Source organism: Notamacropus eugenii, chromosome 2 (assembly GCF_028372415.1).
Source record: "Notamacropus eugenii isolate mMacEug1 chromosome 2, mMacEug1.pri_v2, whole genome shotgun sequence".
Classification (NCBI taxonomy): Eukaryota; Metazoa; Chordata; class Mammalia; order Diprotodontia; family Macropodidae; genus Notamacropus; species Notamacropus eugenii.
The window spans coordinates 273427800-273451513 of record NC_092873.1 but is presented as its reverse complement, the minus strand read 5'-3'; the positions used below and the strand labels follow the sequence as shown (position 1 = coordinate 273451513).

The 23714-nt window shown below is 32.2% G+C and overlaps 1 protein-coding gene across 2 annotated transcripts in view; it reads left to right on the top strand.

The window, feature by feature from the left end:
* DPYD (dihydropyrimidine dehydrogenase) overlaps positions 1–23714 on the top strand; it is a 1077299-nt gene that overhangs the window by 344412 nt on the left and 709173 nt on the right. For both annotated transcript variants that reach the window (XM_072644083.1, XM_072644082.1), the window contains 3 exons: positions 356–552; positions 13227–13308; positions 23627–23714. In XM_072644083.1, coding sequence (XP_072500184.1) covers positions 356–552; positions 13227–13308; positions 23627–23714 — 367 coding nt within the window. The remainder of the gene's footprint in view (positions 1–355; positions 553–13226; positions 13309–23626) is intronic.

The following is a 23714-nucleotide window of genomic DNA, read 5'->3' as shown; positions in this document are numbered from 1 at the left end:
GGCACCTGGTCAAATTATATAATAGCAGCTAAAGGTGAAATATGATTTGATGAACAGAACTTGGCTTCCCAAGGATGTGATATTCTCACCAGATTATTCCTGCTGGTTACAAATCTGTTTTCCTGAAGCATGTCTTTGCTAAAGAGAGTTGACAGATTTTGGCCACCAGAGTCCCTGACTTTATCTAATGCCTTTTGCTGGTACTCTCCATATTAACACTAATATGCTATTACTTATATCTATTTGAAAATGTCATTACGTAAGAGGATGGTTTTCAGTAATTAAAAAAAAAAAATGCTCTGAGGATGCCAGATTTAGCCGTGAACGTCTAACAAGGTGAATTGATTTCTTCCAGGTATTCAAAGCAATGAATATTCCACAGATCAGGAACCCTTCTCTGCCTCTTCCAGAAGATATGCCTCAAGTTTTTTCCTCAAAGATTGCTCTTCTTGGTGCTGGGCCTGCCAGTATAAGCTGTGCATCGTTCTTGGCTCGATTAGGCTACTCTGACATCACTATATTTGAAAAACAAGAATATGTGGGTGGTTTAAGGTAATGACTACAGGCATTTTATGTTTATAGTGTAAAAAGTGATGGAGTCAAACAATGTGAATAGCGTTGGTTCATGTTCCTATAGAAACTACAGGCTTACAGATGGTATTTTAAAATTTGCATATTGCAAGCTCTCAAACTTTGTATAAATTAGTTTTCACTTTAAATTTTTTACTTGGCCCACAAGCTATGTTATTTAAAATTTCCTATGCCTTGTTCCCTAAATGCAAGGTTTACTCCTGACAAAAAATTTTTTATTGGACAAAGGCACAAGTAAGTCCAATGAAAAATTTGTCTGGTGTGTTTTTGACTTTTTTTTTAAGCGGTACTGGTGATTGTTAAGGAGCATACATCAGATATTGGAAACTCTAGCTTTAGAAATCATTAAAATTTTACTTTGTGTTTATTTATCTATGTATGTGTTGTTTTCCTTTAGGAAAATATAAGCAAGTAGAGGGCACGAGGGAGCTGCTTGTTTTTGTGTATTTGTGAAACAATATCTTGCACATTTTATGGGTCAGAATCTTAGATTTCATGGGTTGGGACCTGAGATTTAGTGTAGGGAGCCTGAACTTTTGTGGGTCAGGAACTGATATTTAGCATAGGGAGATCTCTAGCGAAGGACAAAAGTTTTCTGCAATTTGTAACCTTTGAGTCTTGCCTGGGACACCGAGAGGTTCAATGTCATGCACAGGCTCACGCAGCCAATATGTAGAAGAAGTAGATCTTGACTTCAAGGCTAGCTCTCCATTCACTTTGCCATATTGCCTTTCTGTGTATTTGATGCAAATTGATGCTTAACATTATTTTGTAAAGGGTATATTTCAGTGGGTTAAAAAGCATTTTCCATGCTTCCCTTTCAGTTTGAAATTTCTTAAATCAATTATGGTAGGAGGAAAAAAGACAAATTTAATTATGAAATGTGATATCATAACAGAGTAGAAACCCCCCCCCCCCTACACACACACACACACACACAACAAGGGATTTATGATATGGAGACCTGAGTTTTAGTTCTGACTAACACATTGTGTTCTCATGGAGTCACTTTGTAGCCTTGGGCAAGTCACTTAAGCATCCTGTCTCAATTTTCTCATTTGTAAGGTGAATGCTTTGGACTAGATGACATCTAAATTCTCTTTCAGCTCTAAATTTATTCTCCTAAGACATTTAACCTCAGAGCCTCAGTTTTTTCCATTTCTAAAATGGTGATAATATACTGCCTACTTGAGTTGTTGAGAAGATAGAACTGTGAAACCTTGAAGCATTATAAAATGCAAACTACTTACCTAGAAATAATCTCTTCAAGTTTATGTTTATGCAATATCTATCCCTTCAACACTCCATCAATCCACGTCATTATTGTAAAATATTTATTTCAGTTATTTTAGTTGTTTTTTCCTATACCACCACAGTTCCACCATAATCTGTATAATTAGATGAAGCTATCACAGTACAGTATCTATTTTATAATTCTGCTTTTCAAACTTTTAATATGATAAGCTGAGCAAAATGAATTTTCAAAATGTAAAGATGTGAAACAATATAGTACACAAACAAAAGATATAATAAGTCCGAGGAAACTGTTAGATCACCATTCTTCTCAATAATTACCAACCAACTTCTCTATAGTTATCTTCCTTACATTTGTAATACTTTAAAACTAACAATGCAAAAATTAAAAATATAACTAGTGGTACCATCTTCTTCAGTGTGTTCTGGGCAGTGATGAAATTGTGGTTCTTACTATACTTTATTTCTGAGCTGTAAATTTCATATATTTAACGATCACACAGAATAAATTTAATCATACTGTGATTGTCATTTTTGCTTGTTTTCCAAGCCTCGTTGGAAAACTCCCAATACATGTTTATATATATATATATATATATATATATATATATATATATATATATATATATATATATATATACATACATACATACATATATAAAACTTTTAGAGAACAGCTAAATATTAATGTGCTGAACACATACAACAGTGATCATGAATAAAAAAACAATATTTTAATGAGATATAAATCAGCTAGCAAATGGAATTCTTTGAGGACATGAGTACTTGTCAAGTGATGATTATTTCATTGTGCTTTGGCATTTTCCTATACCTTGTATTTTTTCAAATATCAGTCCTAATGATAGGACATCACATATTCTATAAAGTCATATTTGTTCATTTGGGGAAATAGCTGGCCCCCTCATAATTTTACTGAAAGAGAACGAGGCACTTTGTAAGTAAAAGTTTGCCACAGATTTATTAATTTAAAAGAAAAAATCCATAATCTCTTAGAAACACATGCTGTAAATGAAGTGCTTGTATACTTTTTTCAATTATACACATGAGTGAATATGTAAATTTCTAATTTAAACAACATAAACTTTATCCTTGCCTATTTACTGACCAATTAGAAAGAAGATGCTTGTCCCTATGTTGCATTCATAATTCTTTTTTTAAGGGGAAAAATAGGTCTAGCTTTAAAACAGGCTGGATTCAAAAAATTTTTGAAGGGGATATTTCCTTAGAATATTCTGAATACTTTTATTTACTTAGAATATTCTGAATAGTTTTTCTTTTCTTATTTTAAATCAATTCATGGAAATTAGTTTTATTTTCTGTCACTAATTTTCACTAAGGCTATGCCTTTACATCAAGTTATATTGTTTTCGTTTGTAGTCTAACGATACGGTTTCTCCCAGGTTAGGAACCAAAATTATATGGTTTGTTTTTGAGCTAGCCTCACAACAAAGGAATGGAAGAAAAGAAGCTGGTGGTTAATACAGTTTTTTTTCAAAGATAGAATTTAGCCATCGTTGTTTCCACAATTTCCTCATTTATTTATGTTCTCCCTTACACAGTTGATTCTTATTCTCTGGTCACTTCAAACCAAAGTGCCTAAAGAGATTAAATTAGCTTCGTATTTGAAATCAATTGCCTCAAAGATGTAATGTCAGGTTTTATCTTTCCCTCTCTTCTGAATCTGAACAGATTCTTCTTTCCCAAGTGAATAAGTATTACAGCCAGTTTTAAAAGAATTGCCAAAGTTGCTGAAAAACATCATTTCCTTAATGTCAATGCTGTATCCAATCTTAACGTTATCAGTGGTCTTTCTTCCTGATATTTCTTTCCCAAGATAAGTTTAAAAGGGTTAAATGGACTTGAGGGAATTATCAAAGACAGTTAGCACTAATGAGGAAAATATCAGTTGAGTTCTTTTCTATACAGATATCTGTTTGTTTCAAATGGCAAAAATAAATGTAGAAATAACAAGCAGCTTTAAAAATAAATACTATATCAGTATCATCAATTGCCCTGATAGAATTCATATATCATAGTGAGTTCACTATGGCTGATTCCCATTTTTTCACTTTGGTTTTATATAAAGAAATAGGCTGATAGTTATGGCAGCAATAATTATGATTATATGCTATATTTGCTATGTATATATTATACTATATAATATAATTATATTCTATGAATTTATTGTTATCAACACCAAAAATTTTTTCCCTGAAAAATGAACATAAACAAACCTGTTGCAAATTATCAGCACTATGTTTGGAAAATGACATGACTAGTGGACACAGTTGTATCTGACTTAAAAAGCAACATAGTGTGATGTAGAGAGTACCACAGGGTTGGATTTGATTCCTGACTGATACTTTTTGGCTGTTAGAGCCGTAGCAAGTCACTTAATGTTTAATTTCGATTTCCTTAACTGCAGGAAAATTTTAGTATTTTACTCCCAATGTAGAAATTATGCTAGGAAGAAAATGACAATACAAATATAAGCTGTTACTAATAATAAAAATTATGTAGAAGTATGGGTTGGTATAAATCGTATATTAGTGCTTCAGTACTTTTAAAATTAATCCTCCCTCCTTTATACAGAAGGAGTTACTGGTGGAACACTGTTCAACAAAATTTCAGTTTGTCAAAGGAGTACATAAAGACTAATTTTCATTAGCCTAAAGGATCAAAGTTTCTTTAAGTCTTTTACAAGCAATTATATAAATAGCTCTTATAGTAGTGAATGATGTCACAAACCTTCAAGCATATACAAAGCTATCTCACGTAACTTAACAGTCATCATTAAACCAGTCAAGCGATCCTATTTAGAAAGCAAATTCCATTGGATTCTTGAAGATTCTGTAAAAAGAATCTTGTTAGTACAAAGAGAAATACTTTGTAAATGAGGACAGCAAAAAGAGTGGGGTGAATGAGGGAATGCTTTTACGCACACATTTGAAGTCAGGAAATTGCTTTCCAAATGCAACTCCTCAAGTCTGTTGAAACCAGAAGAAAAAAAGAAAATGGAATCTTATGTTTACCTCACAGAAGGAACGTCCCCTTCCCCCCCCCCCAAAAATAAAAGACCATAAATTCCATAGACAAAATGAAGAGTTTACATGTGAAAAAAAATTTACATGATTGTCAAAGGGAAAGATTTCAAGGGAACCATGGAATCAAACAAGACTTGGCAGTGACTAGTAAAAATGAGAGAAAATTGTAAAATGTGATAACTCCAGAAGGAGAAAGATAAAGGTTTGCAGCTAAAAACAACTTATCTTGCAAGATTGGGTATTATCATATAGAGGAAAATATTTTCGTAGGTTAGGGGACTTTCAAGTATTGTTAATGAAAATACCAGAGCTAAGTTGAAACTTTAAAATGCAAAGGATTTCAGGAGAAGCCTAAAAAGGTAAATGAATGTGAGTGATCAGAAGGTGCTGTTCAGTTGCAGAGTCAATTCATTGTTCTGTTCTTTTTCTTTTGGGTTGATGAGATATTTTAGCAATATAAATTTTTTCCTATGGACTCTTTTGGGAGAATTCTCAAAGTTTGGGTGTAAGATTTCATTGTTGTAATTTTCTTTTATGAAACTATCTTTTGTTTCCATTATTTGTTCATTAAATGTTTACATTCCAAAGAGGAAAAAGAGACAAATGTCCCTTCTGAAACCTGATGACACCATGGGTCATAGAAGGAATTTCAAAACACAGATGAGTTTGAGGTCATTTAGTTTATTTTTATGGTCTTATGATAGGAAAGAAGAAAAAAAGAAAATTGAATATTTTAGGGAAGAAATAAGGAAGAAAAGGATGGAATTTTCTATTTATCACGCTTAAAGCACATAAGAAGATTATATAAAAATGGAAACAGGAACGGGTGAGAAGCAATCATGGGCATCTCAATCTAATCTGAATTTTATGAAAAAGGGTTCTCATACAATCATGGAAATTTTGGGGTAGGAATTTATTAAACTCAATGAGAAAAAATTCGGCAAGGAAAGTTTTAAGAAAGGAAAGGTAGTTTTAAGGGGGCTAGAGTTGGAAGGTGATTGTCACTAGCAAAACTAATTGTCTGGATGGCAATTCACATGTGATGAATTTATTCTTCTCTATGATATTCTATGTCGAGGTGGAGAAAGAGATCAAGAAATATAATGGGATACGGTGATGGGAAGCATTTCATTCACAATTGTTAAATGTGGTGAACCTCCTCATGCAATGGGGAACAGTCAAATCTTTTAGAAAGTAGAGTTCAGCAACATGTTGTTTATGAGAAAGAAACTCAAAACATAAAGATTCACACAGAACTGAATATGAGCCTGGTAGAGAATTTGTAAAGCTTCTGGTACGCTCAGACAAGCGAGGGTAACAAATATGATCTCAGAAAAGGAAGCCCCAAAAATAGACGAAGGCAAAAGAAATAAATGGGAAAGCTGCACCATGTTTAGGAGCGTCATAGATAATGAAATAATGTAAATATTGTGAACAGTATCATGTAAATATACCTATTTATGTTATTATACAAATACTATGTATGTGTATACATGTGTGTGTATCTATCTATATCTATCCATATCTATATCTATATCTATATCTATCTCTCTCTCTCTCTCTCTCTCTCTCTCTCTCTCTCTCTCTCTATATATATATATATATATATATATATATATATATATATATATCTAATTTGGAGCAGGCAGGTAGTGCAGTGGATAGAGCAGGCCTGGAGTCAGGAAGACCTGAGTTCAAATTTGACCACAGACATTTATTAGCTGTGTTATATGGCAAGTTGCTTAACCATGTTTGCCTCAGTTTCCTATCTGTAAAATCAACTGAGGAAAGAAACAGCAAACCAACAAGAAAATCCCCAAATGGGCTAACAAAGAGTCAGACATGACTGAAAAATAACACAATAAAGTATATAATTTATGTATCAATATATATAGTATACATGTAGTATAGTGTAGTATACATATAGTATACACTATATGTATACATATACGTATAGTATACACTATATGTAAAAAGCTGCATATTATTTGTATATAAATATTGTATATAGTTTTGTGTTATTTCATTATTTCTTTGTTCATATACGTATATGTGTACATACATAAATACATACACACATACATATGTGTGTATTGTTAACAAAAGACCCCTGGCCCATAAAGGGACCTGAAATGAAATAGAGTCTGATCACAGATCACAAGGCTTTATTGTCTGAGAAAAGGCTTGCCAGGAGGACAAGATCATGCCAGAGAGGGAAAGAAAGTTCTCAGCTACTCAAAGGGAGATGGAAAGAAAGGTGAGATAATATAGTTTCTAGAGGCTTTTGGGCAGAAAGCAGGGCTACAGAAGAAGATATGTATATATGGGTATGAAATACACACAGAATGATGTAGCATCTAAATACCTAAAACTTATGTTGGTGAATTAAATGAAAAAATAGATATAAAAAAATACATGGCAAACTTTATGTATACCCCCTTTCAAATCTAGATATATCTGACAAAAATATAAACAAGAAAGAAATTAAGGACGTGAATAGAACTTTTAAAGAGTTAAAAATATTATAGCTCTGTGATTATTGGATAGGAAGAGAAAGAAGTACATGTCTGTGCATTACACCTTTTAAAAAACTGACCATGTTCTAGACTTTTAACTACCTCATAAAGAAATGCAGAAAATAGCAATAATAAGAATATTCTTTATTTATAAGGGAATAAAGATATAAGCAATGAAGGTATTTGAAGAAATGATTCAAATTTAAATGGCAACTAAGTAATCCTAAATAATCAATGCCTCAAAGAACAAATCATAGAAATGATAGGTAGTTTCATCAGTGATCCCATATTTAAAAACTTTGAGGATTTTGCCAAAATAGTCTATGGGAGAAAATTTTATCACTAAAAACTTTAATTAAAAAAAGAGAAAGAACAGATTGATGAATTGGTATTCAACTAGAAAAAAAAAACATTGGAAAACTAGCAAGTCAAAAACCCAGCTAAATATAAAAAATATGAATTCTGTAAATTGAATAGTAACCTAATTATAATAAAAATTTCTTAATCAATAAAATTAAGATCGGTTTTTTTAAAAAGAGATGAGCCATTAGCCAATCTGATTTTTTGAAAGAGAGGGAAAAAAAATTATTATTATCAAAAATGAAAAAGGTCAATTCAGAGCAAATGAAATAGAAAACTACAAGAATCTATATCAACAAAATTGAAAACTTATGTGGATGAATATTTGTAAAAAATATTAAATTCTCAAATTAACAATAAGAAGAAATTGAGAATTTAAAATAATCTCAGAATGTAGTATTAGACAAGTCATAAAGGATGTTTCACAGTTTTAATTTTTTATAGAATCAGTGGATTTCTGAATAAAGTATATAAAACATTAAAGGAAAAATATTCCACCATTATGTTAATTATTTGTAAAAAATAAGTTTTCATACAAAGGTCCTTTAGTGAAACAAATGTATTCTCATAACTATAACAGGAATAGCTGTCAAAGAAATAAAACTATATCTCAATATCTCTAATGAATATTGATGCAAAAGTATTGAATAAACTATTAGCAAAAGGGCTACAGACACATATTACAAAGATTAAACACTTTGTACTAGAAATGCAGTTGGTTCAATATTAGGAAAAATAAAGTGCATAGGTAATATTAATAACAAAAATAAAAGTCAAATCATTACATTAATAGTAATACCAAAACATTTTTGTAAAATGTGTTAAAACACCGAAAAGCATCAGTGTAAATGGGCCATTGTTAATATTTTAAATGGTATTTCTCAAAAACGAATAACAAGCATTATATGTAATGGAAAACCACAAGTGGCCTTTCCAATAAAATCTGGGGCAACATAGAGATTTTTATTATCACTACTATTCTTTTGATAACATTCTATTAATGCTTGCTATGGAATTAAGACAAATAAAGAAATTGAGAGAGTAAATATAAGCAAAAAAGGAAAGAAATGTATCATTTTTAGAGATGATCTAGTTGTGTAGAGAACCATAGAGATTCAACTGAAATTAATTGAAATAATTATCTTCACCAAAGTGTTGATATAAAATAATCCCACACAAATCACCAAAGCTTCTGTATATTAACCAACAAAACACAGCAAGAAGGAATAGAGAGAAAATCACATTCAAAGTAATTGCAAAATGTATAAAATATATTAGAGTCCACAAAGAAGGATAATATAAATACAATAACAAAACACTCCTCATACAAACAAAGATAATTTAAATAATCAGATATTACTTGCTCACATTAGGCTAAGCCAATATAATAAAAATGACCATATTACCTAAATTAATTTACTTATTCGCTGCTATACTATTCAACTATCAAAGTAATGTATAAAACTTAAAAAATCATTAATAACCAAATTCATTCAGAGGAGTAAAAGATCTAGAAACCTAAGAAAAATATTTTTAGTTAATTCATTTTCAAATGATTTCTTGATGCTAAAATGTGAGACAAAATTGGGTCAAAATATGTGATCTCAAATTAGATAACAAAATAATATTCCTTAAAACTATTTGGTACCGGTTTATCAAAATCAATGGGGCAGATTTGAAATAACAGCCATAATAATGTCATGTTGAATAAAGCATAAAACAACTATTCCTCAGGATATGAATAATCCGTATTTAACAAAAAATAGGTGAAAACAGAAAAGGTGTCCAGGCAGAAATTAAGTTTATACAAATATATCAGATTACATAATATAATAAGCTCCAAATGGAGATGTGAAGTACACATAAGAGGTCCCATTTTAAATATGTGAGAGGAGGCAAGAATAAGATGTCCTCCACAACCATTTATAGGGGAAGAATTATTGATTAATCAAGAAATTGAAAGGATCATAGGAATAAAACAGACAATACTGATTACATTAAATTGCTATGTTTTAATGTAAACAAAATCATTACAATTTAAATGAGAAGGAAAATAGTTAACAAGGAAAAAATATTGCAGCAAATTTCTCTGATTAATATCATAGACAAGATATATTCACAACTGATTCAAATATATCAAACATAAGACCCATTCCCTAATCAATATGTGGCATAGGACAAGCAGTTCTTAAAGAAGAAAAGTAATCTATGAACACTCACATGAAAAAATGAAGCATATCAATAAGAGTAATATGAAAATGCAAAGTAAATATGCTTATGCTCATTGGATTGGTAAAGATGATCAAAATGGAGAATAGCAATTGTTAAATGTGGGGCTTATATAGGACAAGCATGCTAGTACATTTCTGATAGAACTGTGAATTAGTTCAGGCATTCTGTAAAGCATTTTGGACAAAAGTCATTAAATCATACAAACTTTTGATCCACCTATATCATAACTAGTCTTATATACCACAGGGTCAAAGAAAACTGGAGATCACCGAATCTGTATGTAGAAAACTGTTCATGGTGGAATCTGTTATAACCAAAAAAAATTCACCTGGATCTAATGGGGTGCCTATTAATTGATGAATGACTGAGGAAGTAGTTACATATTAATCTAATGGGATATTAATATTAAAATGAAGTGATAAATGCAGAGTAACCTAGAAGTACTTGTGTGAATGAATGCAGTGAAGAAAGAAAAAAATAATTATAAGTATACAGTATTATAAGACAACTACTCTGATCACAGCAATGATGATATGACATCAAAAAACCAAGGATGAAATGTGGTTCCTGCCTCTTAACAGAGGGCTGATGAAACGGAAGTACAGAGAGATGTTTGTTTTCAAAAATGACTAATTTATGGATTTACTTTACTTTGTTATGCTTACTTATAAAAAAGACTCTTTATTGAGGAGAGAAAGAGTTAGGAAAAGAAAACAGAATAGTAATTCAAAAAAAAGAAAGGAAAAATTAATGCACCAATGAAGCATTTTTTGAATGGATAGAAAACAGAAATGTGTTCAGAGGGAAACAGGCAAACAGTCAAGCTTTGGAAGTAATGTGCTGAATTTGATGTATATTATAGTTACATGTGTGTTTCTATTATATGTATATGTATATATAATACATATAATATATATGTATATATACATATATAGTATGTATATAGACATATAATCACATGTCTATATACATATAATAGAAACATGTATGTATGTACACATCTTTAAAAAGGTCTATGTGATAGTCACCATTTCATATGCAATACTTAATTTTCTTCATCATCATTTAGAATGCTTATAATAATCAAGTTCAGGATAGCAAAAATGAATTTAATTTATAAAATGAGAATTATATCATTTGACCTCTTACCTTTTGGGGAATGTGTTTTGGGAGTCATATATTTCTTTTAGTTGACTATCTTATAAATAAGACACCCTGTGTGGAGATATTTGAATCAAAGTTTTTTTTTTCTCCAATTAGCGACTTTCCTTCTTACCCTAGTTAACATGAGTTTTATTTGTATAACAGCTTTTTAATTTCTTCTAAGCAAAGTTATTTATTTTACTTTTTGTGGCTGCTTTTATTCCTTGTTTAGTTAAGAATTTACCATCATACATAATTGTTAAATCCACCTGACTTAGCTTTCTTCCAACTTTTGTTAATGTTGAAATTAATTTTATTAATGTAAATTGCAATATTCAGGTTTATTTTTATGTTTATTGGCGTATGTTGTTGATCCAAGTGTAAGATATTGGTCCAAACTAATTTTTGCCAGAATGCTTTTAGTTTTCCCAATAATTCCCATCAGATAGAGAAGTATTCCCCAGATAATTTAGATTCTTGGTTTTACTGAATTATTGAGCTCAGTTGTTTCAGATATTTCCATCTGTAGTCTATTTCAGAGATCTTCTTTCCTTTTTGAAAATCACTATCAAAGAATTTAAATTATTCTGGTTTGATAGTATAAATATGAAAATATTATTATGTCCATTCCAACTTTCTTATCTTTCCATTAAAATTTCAGATTTTTGTTTTCCCAAATAAATTTTATTATTATTTTAACTCATTTTTTATGTCTGGATTATTTGATTGGCATAACACCAAAACTACCAATTAATTTAAATACCATTTTTCTTTTGGTTACACTGTAACAAACCAGCCACGAACCTTTAATATCTTTTTCTGGTTCCTTAAGTGTGTTTAACATGTTTTATAATGAGAAAGAGAGAGAGAGAGTATCTTGAGTGGGCCCTAGTAGATGAGTCACATATTTTATGCAATTATAATTTCTCATTATTTTGTATTATACTTTTTAAATTTATTCCTGCTAGATTGTGTTATGCCTATAGAACAATGCTATGATATTTTCTGAGTTTATTTTGTATACAATTTTGTCATTACACATAGGAAGAAACTGAGGAAAAGGTTAAATGACCTATTCAAGATTACAGAGCTAGTTAATAGTGTGGTTGACATTTGTATAAAAGGAAATTTCGTTAATTTTCTTAGGGCATTCATTTACTAGAAGTTCATGATAAAACCTTTTTTTTTTGCTACAGTAAATGAAATTTCTAAAGACATTTAAAAGTTACTTTGTCTTGCCCTTGTGTAAAAAAAAAAACATTGTGCCATTAAAATGTTAGAGCCATGCCCAAAAGCCTTGTGATTTTATTGTAGACAGGAAGTAGTGATGTCAGATAGCATTTACTTTATCATTTGTGTTAACCTTGGGAGACATTTTGAAGCTTTCATAATGGAAGATTAGTTCCCTTTAAAATTTATTCTGTAGACCACATGCAATATAACTTGTAATTTTCTAAGCAGAATAATAAAAATAGAGGTTAATATATTTAAACGAAGACAATAGAAATATTTACGGAAGATGATAGCCCTTTGATTGTTTAGTTCATTCTTATTAGGTATTGTTTTTTCAGAGGAGATATGTACCTTTCTCTTCACTTCTTTTCTTTCTCTTCTCTTCTGTTCTCTCTGTACATATACGCACATACATATAGATACACATAGTATTTGTTTCTAAGCATATATATCATATGTCTATGTGTGCACATGTGTGCACATAACACACATATACAAAATAGATAAATAAAATATATAGCTTATTTGAGTAGCTAAAAAAGTTTAAATGGTTCTTAACCATTAGCTCTCTCTAACATTTGTTTCCAGCTGCTTACAACATTTTCTTCACATATCCCTTTCCTCCTTATAACTGCTATAGGCCAGTGAAAAGCTTTGCTGTGTGAATACTAATTTGAACTGTCTCTGGCACTCATTAAATGATGTGAAAAATGCCCCTGTAAAACAGTAAATGCTCTCAAATAGGTCCTTAGGTCTTTAATGTTGATTGATAAGGACATTTTGTCATTTCTTTATGATTGGTAATTGTTTCACAAATTTTTCTTTATCCTAGCACAAGTGAAATCCCTCAGTTTCGACTGCCATATGATGCTGTGAATTTTGAGATTGAGCTCATGAAGGACCTTGGAGTGAAGGTAATGAAAAAATATCACCTGTTTGTGTATAGCCGAAATGGAAAGGAGTGAGTGCTCGACTGAACATTAACAGCAAAATGTCATACACATTTGTACAGAACAATTAAAAGCTGCACTAGGCAGCCGCAGAAAGATGCTCCCCCTTGCTTAGGGCATTTGTCTATCTACTGTCTGAATGCCACTAGTCTGGAAAAGGCCAATCAATAGTTTTCATCTGGCATGCCTGCATGTGATTAATTGTCTGTAAGAAATAAATTCCTAAATTGCTTTAGGGGTTCAGGATAGCTAATGGAAGGATTTGATTTCTTTAATCAAGTTTTTTCAAGCTAGTTGGGTTCTCGCTACCCCCTACCCAAAAGTCACATTTCACTTTTTATTAGTTCTTTATTTGTTGTAATCAATTTCACAGAGAGACATTTTACTTACTACATGCTTACAATGAGCATTGTTAATATGATAATCCACCATCAACATAAGCAATGACTCAGTAACAAAGAAAGCTACAGTTCAGAATGTTTTCCTCATTTATTGAAACAATAGATTTTGTTGTTCTCTTAAAGAGAGTAGAAGGGATGGTGTATTATACTTTAAAAATAGAACTCCAGATGCAGCTATCCTTTTTAATCAATTAAGGGTAATATTCTGTGGTTCTTTACTGGAACATATTGATATTTTAATTCAAATCTTTTAAGTTTTCATAACAGATATAACACAATAGATTAAGAAAGTAGCCTGTTTTACATAATGTATTCTGCAACTACAAGTAGGAGGTGTTTTTGAAAGTGAATAACAAAATGCTCATCACCATAGCATTTAGCATCATAAATTATTTCTAGTATATGAGGAGAAAAAGCAAAAAGCAATTTCTATTATCTTATATTTACTCTTTTATAAGTACTCTCCCTTGGAGAAGAAAAAACTTAACTTTGAAATATAACTACTGCTCAATAATGTTTGAAAAGCATTGGTAAAGTACCCTTTAAAAAATTTAATGCTAATAAATATTACTTTAAAAATATTAAGTATGGATTATTCTTTGCTTTATGAATAATGACTTCCTTATATCTCCCTTCCCCATTGAATTTTATATACACATATACATATATACATACATACGTATGCATGTATGTGTATGTGTGTATTTCCTCTCTGTGTATATTTACAGAGAATAGCTATTTGATAGGAATTCTGGTACGCCATAGAAACTTAGAAAAATGAAACCAAATACATAACTAGAATGAGGACATCTGAGTTTCTTAATGAAATTTAGAAGGTGCTAACAGCACTGACTTCTCTTCAGTATCAGGAAAACAAATGAGCTTAATATTCTATTGATAAGAATGATTAATTAAAGTAGGAAGCTACCAGATTGTCTGCTTCCTTCAACTCATGAAGATGTAAGAGGTAAACTCTTCCTCACTGGGGACCCACCCTATTACTTCCATATTTTTTTCCTCCCTCCCATTTAGTTTTCTGACAGGGTCTCCAAGGAATCTATACATCCACCTCCCATTCTTTGCCCATAATTAGCAGTTATAGCTGCTTAAAATTAGCATGTTAGTTATTACTACCAGCTGAAAAGGAATACAATTTTTTAAATTATCTAAAAATAGAATTCGCTGACTGAGGAATCACTAAACAAATTTTTGAATATGACTGTAAGGGAATATTATTGAACCATAAGAAAAAAAGAATGTGAAGACTTTGGAGAGTCTGGGGAGACATATGAACTGATTGAGAGTGAAGTAAACAGAACCAGAAGACAATATAGAATGATTGTTCATGCCTTTCAGTAGTGCCCAGCACTTCATGACTTCATTTGGACTTTTGGCAAAGATACTGGAGTGCTTTGCCATTTCCTTCTCCAGCTCATTTTATAGATGAAGAAAGGGAGGCAAATAGAGTTAAGTGACTTGCCCAAGGTCATCCATACTCAACACTATATCCTGTGTGATACGTAGCTTCTTGATAACTGAATGACTCAAAGAACACTAGTCACACACACACACACACACACACACACACACACGCACGCACACACACACCTGAAAATGTAACTGTCATGACCGAACTTGTTCCTGAAGAAGATATGCAAAAATGAACGATCCTCCCTTTTTTCAGAAGTGGGTAGCTTTCGTTATGGAACATTTCACATACTTTTGCTGCCATATTTTCTCCCTCTGCTTTTTGTTACAAGGGCCTCAAAATAGTTAAATATTTAGAAAGAAAGGCAAGGTAAAAGTATAGATATTAATAAAATTAAAAATTTGAAAGTAAAAATTTTAAAACTTCTAAATTTAAAATAAAACTAATAAGAAATAAAAATAAAATCATACCCCAGATCATAGCATGAGTTAATCAGAAAATATCAAATTATACCGTATATATAAATTTTCAGCAACACGTGTATTGCATAAAATGTGGTACATCTGTAATTATTTTTGAAATGTAAATCTGTTCAAATGTAACAGGGAATTGAGACCCAAGATAAGTGAAGAGATGGTAAGAAAGAACCTAGCTGCTCTCAATATATTTGAGTCACCATCTAGAATGCTGAAAAAATTGGCTCCTCTAAAGAATTTTTGAAAGATTATAGAGAAGGGGAAGCTATTGCAGAATTACAGGCAAGACTAATTTCTTTCTTTCTTGGCACAATTCTAGAACTTTAATAATAACTCAGACATTTGTAAGTCTGTAAAAAGAATAGTAATCACTAACGACCATATGGCCTCATCAAAAGTGGTCAAGTTAGACTAACCTCATTTCCTTTTTATACAAAGTAACTAAACTGATGGATGAATAAAATGTTTTTAATGTTTTAGACCAGGTGCTCTTAACCTTGTGTACAGTAGGGACTCCTCTGGGGGTCCAGTGGAATCCATAGACCTTTTATCAGAATAAGGTTTGTAAAAGCATAAAATAAAATACATAGGATCACAAAAAACACATAAATTGAAACTATCATCAAAATATTTTTTAAGCAAGCGCATAGACTCCAGGTTAAGAATCACAAGCTTAGACATAATAGTAGCATGTCAAAATCTTGGCATAGCGTTTGAAAAATCTGTTTGATAAGATGATATACTGGCTAGATGAGAGTACATTTAAGTGAATTTTAAAATTGTTGAATTACTGGACATCTCCCCAAAGATAGTCATAAGTGGCTCTATGCCAGTAAGGAAAAAGCTAGTTGTATGTACCAGAGCATTTAACTCTGATATTGTTTTTTTTAATCAGTGACTTTAATAAAGGCATAGAAGGTATATATTTTTTAAAAATTTGCTTACAGATGCTGCGAAGATAAGAGGAATAGCTAATGTGTTGGATGATTCTGTTACCATTCAAAAAATTTTCAGTAAAGCTAGAATTATAAAATTAAATGTAATAGTGGATATTGGTAAAGGCCTGTTGTTGGGTCCAAAGAATCACCTTCATAAATATAGCATGAGGGAAGCATGGCTAGAAACTTCTTTAGATTAAAAAAAAAATTTAAAAGCCCTGAATGTTTGAATATACTGAAAATTCAATATGAATCATAGTAAAATGTGGCAGCTTTAAAAAGCTATATTTAGAATCAGTTAAATTGACATATATTCTTTATTATTCTAGCCTTTCCCACCCTCTTATTTTTATCCCCATACCTGGATCACAGCCTTCAAACTCAATCTGTTGAATCATTAATCTTCCTTCAAAGGCCAACACAGATACTACTTTCTGTATTAATTATTTCCTGATTCCCCAATCAGAAATTTGTGTTTTCTTCTTCAGATCTTCCATAGACATTTACAGCTATGTTACACTCCTATTCAATTAAGCTTCATATGTATAATCATGGATTCTTACACAACTCTTGTGAAGATATATGTTCCATGAGATCAAAAATCATATTTTAATTATCTTTGTGTTTCGTTTCATGTCGAGTCTGGTTCTTTGCATTCACCTAAATGCCTAACGAAGTTGTTATTTTTTTTGCGGAGGGGTACCGCCTTCAAAAATCCTCATCTCAACCTAAGCTTCAGTGCTCATCTTCCTAAGTGTCTACAGATGAAATGTTCATCAAATGATGGCCAACTTTACGAATGAACTTCTCCAAAGTTGTCTGAGCTATCTCTTAGATAGCAGACTTGAAAGTCCACATATTAACGTGCAGTATCTTTACACACAAAAAAAAAATCACATCTTTTGAGAGTTAGATATCTAGTCCAACACATATATAAAAGGAATATATATGAAAACATACTCAGGAAATGATATTTATTAGATAAATGCAAATCTTAATAGACTCATACTAACTTATGGTTAAATGGATTAATGGATGGATGAATGATTATTTAGTTTTACTAGAATGTAATTTTTTTAAAATCTGGTATGTATGTTCTCTCAATTTCCCCTTCTCCATAAAAGAAAGAGAAGAAAAACAAAATCCATGTAATAAATACACATACTGAAGCAAAACAAATTGTCATATTAGCTACATGCAAAAAGTTTTGTCCCATTTTGCACATTTACTCCATCACCACTTTGTGGGGAGGTGGGTAGCATTCCTCATCATTAGTCATTTGGTATATTCATTGATCATTGTATTGATTATATTCTGAAGTCTTGCAAAATTATTTTTGTAGTGTTGTTATATATTAATCTTCTAGCTCTGCTCACTTTTCTCTGCATCAGTTGATTTGAGTCATTCCAGTTTTCTCTGACATCATTTGAAACTGAGTTTTATAGATTTCAAACCTCATGCTTTTCTCCTCTCACTAAACTGGTTCTTGTGAGCATCCGTACTTGAGTAAGTGGGTGTTTCTTATTCCGTGCTGTTATTATTCATGAGGACACTTCATTGTGCTTCAAATAATCATCATAAATATTAGTTTATATTTAATTTATGGTAATATTGCAAAATTCATTAAATTCAAATAAGAAAAGGGGTTAAGTATGAGGATTAGATCCTTGAGGAATAGAAATATTAAATAATCTGAATTTATTGTGAAAGATAGAACAAAGATACATAGGCATTACTTTGTGAAATACTGAGCGAACTGGAATATGCTCTGAGATTCATCGTGTCAAATTGTAACTTTTCTAGAAAGACAAACACTATTAAAACTAAAGACCACATATAGACAGTTGAAGAACTCTATAACCTTGTAGTTTGACCTAGAACTTGATACCACTGTCTTCATACAATTTGCCTTGTTTTCCAGCATACTTGCTAGCATCAACGTATTTCTTTTCTGTTAAAGGGGGCTAGGTGGCATTGTGCATAGTGTTCTGAACCTACAATCAGTCAACAAACCGTCATTAAATATCTACTATGGGTCATGCATTTTGCTAAGTTCTTGGGACAAAAAGAAAGGAAAGGACATACCTTGCTTAAAAAAGCTCACAGTCTCATAGGGGAGACAACATGCAAAAAACTATATACAAATAACGTGTATTTGTGTATACACACACAGGTGTGTGTGTGTGTGTGTATATAAATGTATATATGTATATGTATGTATGTATACAGCTAATCAGCAGAGGGAAGTCACTGGAATTAAAGGAGATTGGGAAAAGCTTCCTGTAGAAGATGAAGTCTTAAAAAAAAGCCATGAATTCCAGGAGGTAGAGAAAAGAGAGAACTTTTAAGGCATACTGGAAAGCCAGTAGAAATGTCCAGTCAGGAGCTGAGGTGCCTTGGGAGGTTATTCTCACTGGATCGTGCAGCAGGTGGTAGGGTGTAAGATGTAAGACTAGAAAATGGGAGTGCGTAGATTATGAAGGACTTTGAATGCCAGAAGGTTTTATATCTGATGCTGGAGATTATAGGGAACTACGAGAGTGGCTAGTTTATGTATCTTGGATATCAGACCCTTATTGGATATATTTGAAAGAAAAGTTATTTCTTTCCCTGAGTGTATGTGTGATAGATATACACATATGTCTGTACATACATATACATATATCCACACACATATATATTTATACAAATGTATACATATACATAAACACAGTAATTACCTCACTTCTCATACTAATTTAATTTTGTTCATTTTAAAGGAATTTAAATTCCTACAATTGAAATGATCTATTTTATAATCTCCACTACTCAAACAAGTGAGCTAGGATGAATGACTGAAAATTCTACTTTTCCAGTGCTGGAAAAGGAGCCCAGAAAGACTGTGTTTTCAGGAGGGAGCCAAGTCTCAGTGAAAGCTAGAAGATGGAAGAAGTGGAAAAGGAAATAATTTAGGGTAAAAGCAAGCATGTTACCTATGGAACAGCCGTTCTAGAGAGCACAATGGGAGTGAGTAGCTTTAGAGGAGGACTTCCCAGGTTTTGGGCTGAGGACAGTAAGTGTAAGGGATCAGAGAGTGGGGAGAGAAGAACAAGTTTTGAATGATGACAGCAGGGGTTTTGGAATTGATGAGATGGGGAAGGGGAAAAGGAGGAAGGGTGTTAATTTTTGAGGAATGGGTATAGAGAAGTTTTGATTTTCCATTGGAGTTTTTCCTCAGGGTATAATTCTTTCAGGACCTTAGGCCATTGAGGAAACAGGGCAGGTGTATAGAACTAAAGAAATGATGCTGCTACTTCTCCCCTGTGGCAGGAGACCAGGTTAGAGACTTGATGTAATGAACTTTCTTCTCCTCCCTCAGAGCGAGGAGTCCGATGCTAGATTGTATGGTGTTTCTCCTTTTCCTGAAGTAGACTGAAGATCAAATAGGAGATCTGGCTTGATGGAAAGGCATTTTTCTTCCTTACTTCAAAGGCAAGAGACTGATGGATAATAGAATTGTATTTCCCCTGTCCTTAGTTTAAATCTTGCCTCAGAGTGTGCCTTTGGATAAGTCACTTAGCCTCTGTGTGCCTCAGTTTCTTCATCAGTAAAATATGGATAATAATTCCACCTATCTCCCAGGATAAAATGAAATAGCATTTATACAATGTTTTGTAAACCTTCAAGTATTACTATTATTATTAGTGTCACTCAGTGAATCACTGAACAATGTTATATTTTGATATTTGCTTTCAATTTACAAGTCTGAATTTGCAAAGCTAACGTATGATGCTCTTTACTCCTCTTTGCCTAAAGTCAGTGTAGCTGTCACTATATAGCTGTGAGTCATAGAGACAACAGCTTCTGAGGAATTAGAAGTGAGTGTCACTCAGAGGGCAATGGAGAGGTATATGGTGGACTGAGCAGGCTTTTCCAATCAATACATAGCAAAAAAGGAGCCATGAAAAACTAGAGTAAAGAATGCCATCAACAGATTTTGTGATAAAATGTAATGGGCTGGTCCTCTGAAGCATAACTGATTGACAATTCATGTGACCCTCTGTTAGGAAAAAGCAGAGAAGACCCCAGTTATGTTGATTGGATATTTGTGGTGAATTTAAGATAGACATAGAAAGGAGTCGTTGCTGTTATATTCATCATGATTGGAATACCCATGTTGATGAAATCACAAAACTATTTGAATATACAAAGATGTCAAGTCTAATGAGTTCATAATGGACTGGAAGCTTCTGTCTGAATCAACCTGAACAAAATCTGATCTTGAGGTCTTTAAACAAAAGCTAAGTGACCACCGGTCAAGCTGATTGTAGAGAAGGTCACATTTTCAGGGCTAAGTTGGACAGCAGATAAGCAGTATATTCACTGATTGTCTGCAGCCTGCCTCTTTGCAGAAACTTAGTATTAGGACTCACTAAGATAAACAGTGCTCCCCAAGAATGTCAATGACCCTAGTAGCCCCTTAAAAAAGCAGTCTTGGTCTTTGATTTCAAGGATGTCAAATTAATGGTATACCTGCTGAAATTTTCAAGAATGGAAGGAACTGCTGAGGCATCTGTGTGTATTTTTCTTCAGCATATGGAGTGGCAACATGATAAGTTCCCTTTCCACACATCCACTAAAAATAAAATAGATGGTGTAGAGAAATTACATTTATTTGAGCATTTCTTTAGTTTTGTCATAGTTAGACTTTTAGAATAAAGTTAACTTTACCAAATTACAATGAAAAGATGTCTTAGCCTTTATAAAGCCAATTCATATTTTAGTGCAGTATTTACCCATTCTAACACCGTGGAGAAAGCCAATTTAAATTAGTAAAAATTAAAATCACATGCAAACAATGAGGGATAATGACGAGTCAATTTGTTAAGTTGTAGGGGAATAAGAGAGGCTATGTGGTGCAGTGGATAGAGTGCTTGGCCTGGAGATAGCAAAACTCTTCCTGAGTTCAGATCTGGCTTCAGATACTTATTAGCTGAGACCCTGGTAAAGCCACTTAACCCTGTTTACCTCGGTTTCCTCATCTGTAAAAAAAACTGAAGAAGGAAATGTCAAACCACTCCAGTATCTTTTCCAAGAGAACCTTAAATGGGCTCACCAAGAAACAGATAGTAACTGAAAAACAACTGAACAAGGGAAGTAAAAGGAAACAAAAATAGTGCTGGCATGCATTCAATTAAGAAATATTTATTAAGCTCCAATTATCAATTTGACTTTTACAGCTAACTGTACATCTGGCTACCACTTCAGTTCATGCATTGCATTCGACTTCTTACCTGGACAATTGCAGGTGTTATCTTTGCTACTTTATTATATATTACTCCCCTTCAAAATTTCTTTACTGCACCCAAAGTAACCTCCTTGCTATTTCTCACACCAGCATTCTGTCTCTTATCCCTGTGCCTTTGTAAGGCTCTTCCCTGTTCTTACTATGTTCTTACCTCTGACTCAGAATTCTTAACTATTTTCAGAATGAAATTCAAGTATCATCTCTAACATAAGGCCTTCCCTGATTCCATTCTCCAGAAACGCTAGCTCCTCCTCTGGATTACTTTGTATTTTTCTCATGTGCACTTTTAATTTGCTATTGAATTTGAATATATCATTAATATACGTATACATGTCATATCCTCCAATAGAATATAAGTTCTTTGAGGGAAAAAGAATGTTGCACCCATAGCCTTTTGTACAGTGCCTGGCGCTGTGTTTAAAAATGTATATAAATTGACAGATTGAAAAACTTTGCTAAATTCTGGGGGTTTGAAACTTTCTCCCAAGTAGCTTACGTTACAGTAGAAGGGGATGGCATGCATGCGAATTGAATAGGTACAAAGGTCAAAGAAATGTGCTATGTAACATTTGAGAAAAGGAGAGATCAAGTTAAGATCACTTGATCTTCCAATGCCCCAGCCCAAGTAGTTCTCTAAGATTAGAAGTGACAGATGAGTTCCTCATCTCCTTTAATAGAAGATGCTTTCACAGGAACACCTGGGTGGATATTTTTAAGGAAAATGTTCTCCAACTGTACAGGTAAAATTCCATTTTTATATATGCTGTGATACTATAAATAAGACGCCTTTAAAAGGAAAAAATATCTAAGTTCAAGTTATTGTTTCCTTTATTTCCCAAGTTATAATAATAAGACATTAGTACTAGCTACCTCCCAAATGTGGAGAGTGATTTCCAGTTCATTGCATCAGAATTTGAATTGAATTTTCACTATCTTCAAAAGTTTTCCTGAGAAATATATAGATATGGAATCTTCCTTCAACACCAGAAAAAATTAGCCATTTGTATCCATGGTTGATTCATATTATCTCCTGTTTAAGAAATCAATGTTCATTACTGTACAAACTGGTGAAGTCTTTTCTCAAGCATGTTAATGTTCAGATGAACAAGTCTTTTCATTCTTTTTCACCAGGATAAAAATAAAAATATCAATTAAGTAGTATAACAATAAGTATTAGAGTAAACTAGGCAAATAAATGACACTTTGTGATCGCTGATTTAGCCTTCATCGTAGATGAGATATGGATCTATATTATAGGTGTCTTTTTTTATAGATAAGGGTTGTTTTGTTTTGTTTACAAAATTTACCAAAGCTTTTGCTGGATTAATTTGTTTTTAACATTCTGTTGAAATTATTACTATTTTTATTTGCTCACTTGCATATATGATATACTCTTCCTCAGTGGAATGTATGCTCTTTAAGGGTAAGGAAGGTTTAATTTTTATCTCTCTATTCCAAGTTCCTAAAACAGTACCAACATACTTAATAAGTTTCTTGAATTGCTGGATTGAATCTAACTAAATAGATGTTTGGCACTGATTGCTAGTACTAGTTCTGCTTGAGGCAATTTACAAATGCGTCTCCTAAATTCAAGTTAAAACAGAGAATTTTGTCAGGAACATATGAAGTTGCTTTTAACACTTTAAGCTTATTTGGAATGTATAGTTAGTAGATGGTTTCATATACATGTCTATGATCTAATTGATAAAGTTCAGAAACTAAAAAAGGAAATTAAATGTCGTTTCTGATAGGTGATATGTGGTAAAGGCCTTTCAGTGAATGGAATGAACCTCTCTACTTTGAAAGAAGAAGGATACAAAGCTGTTTTTATTGGAATAG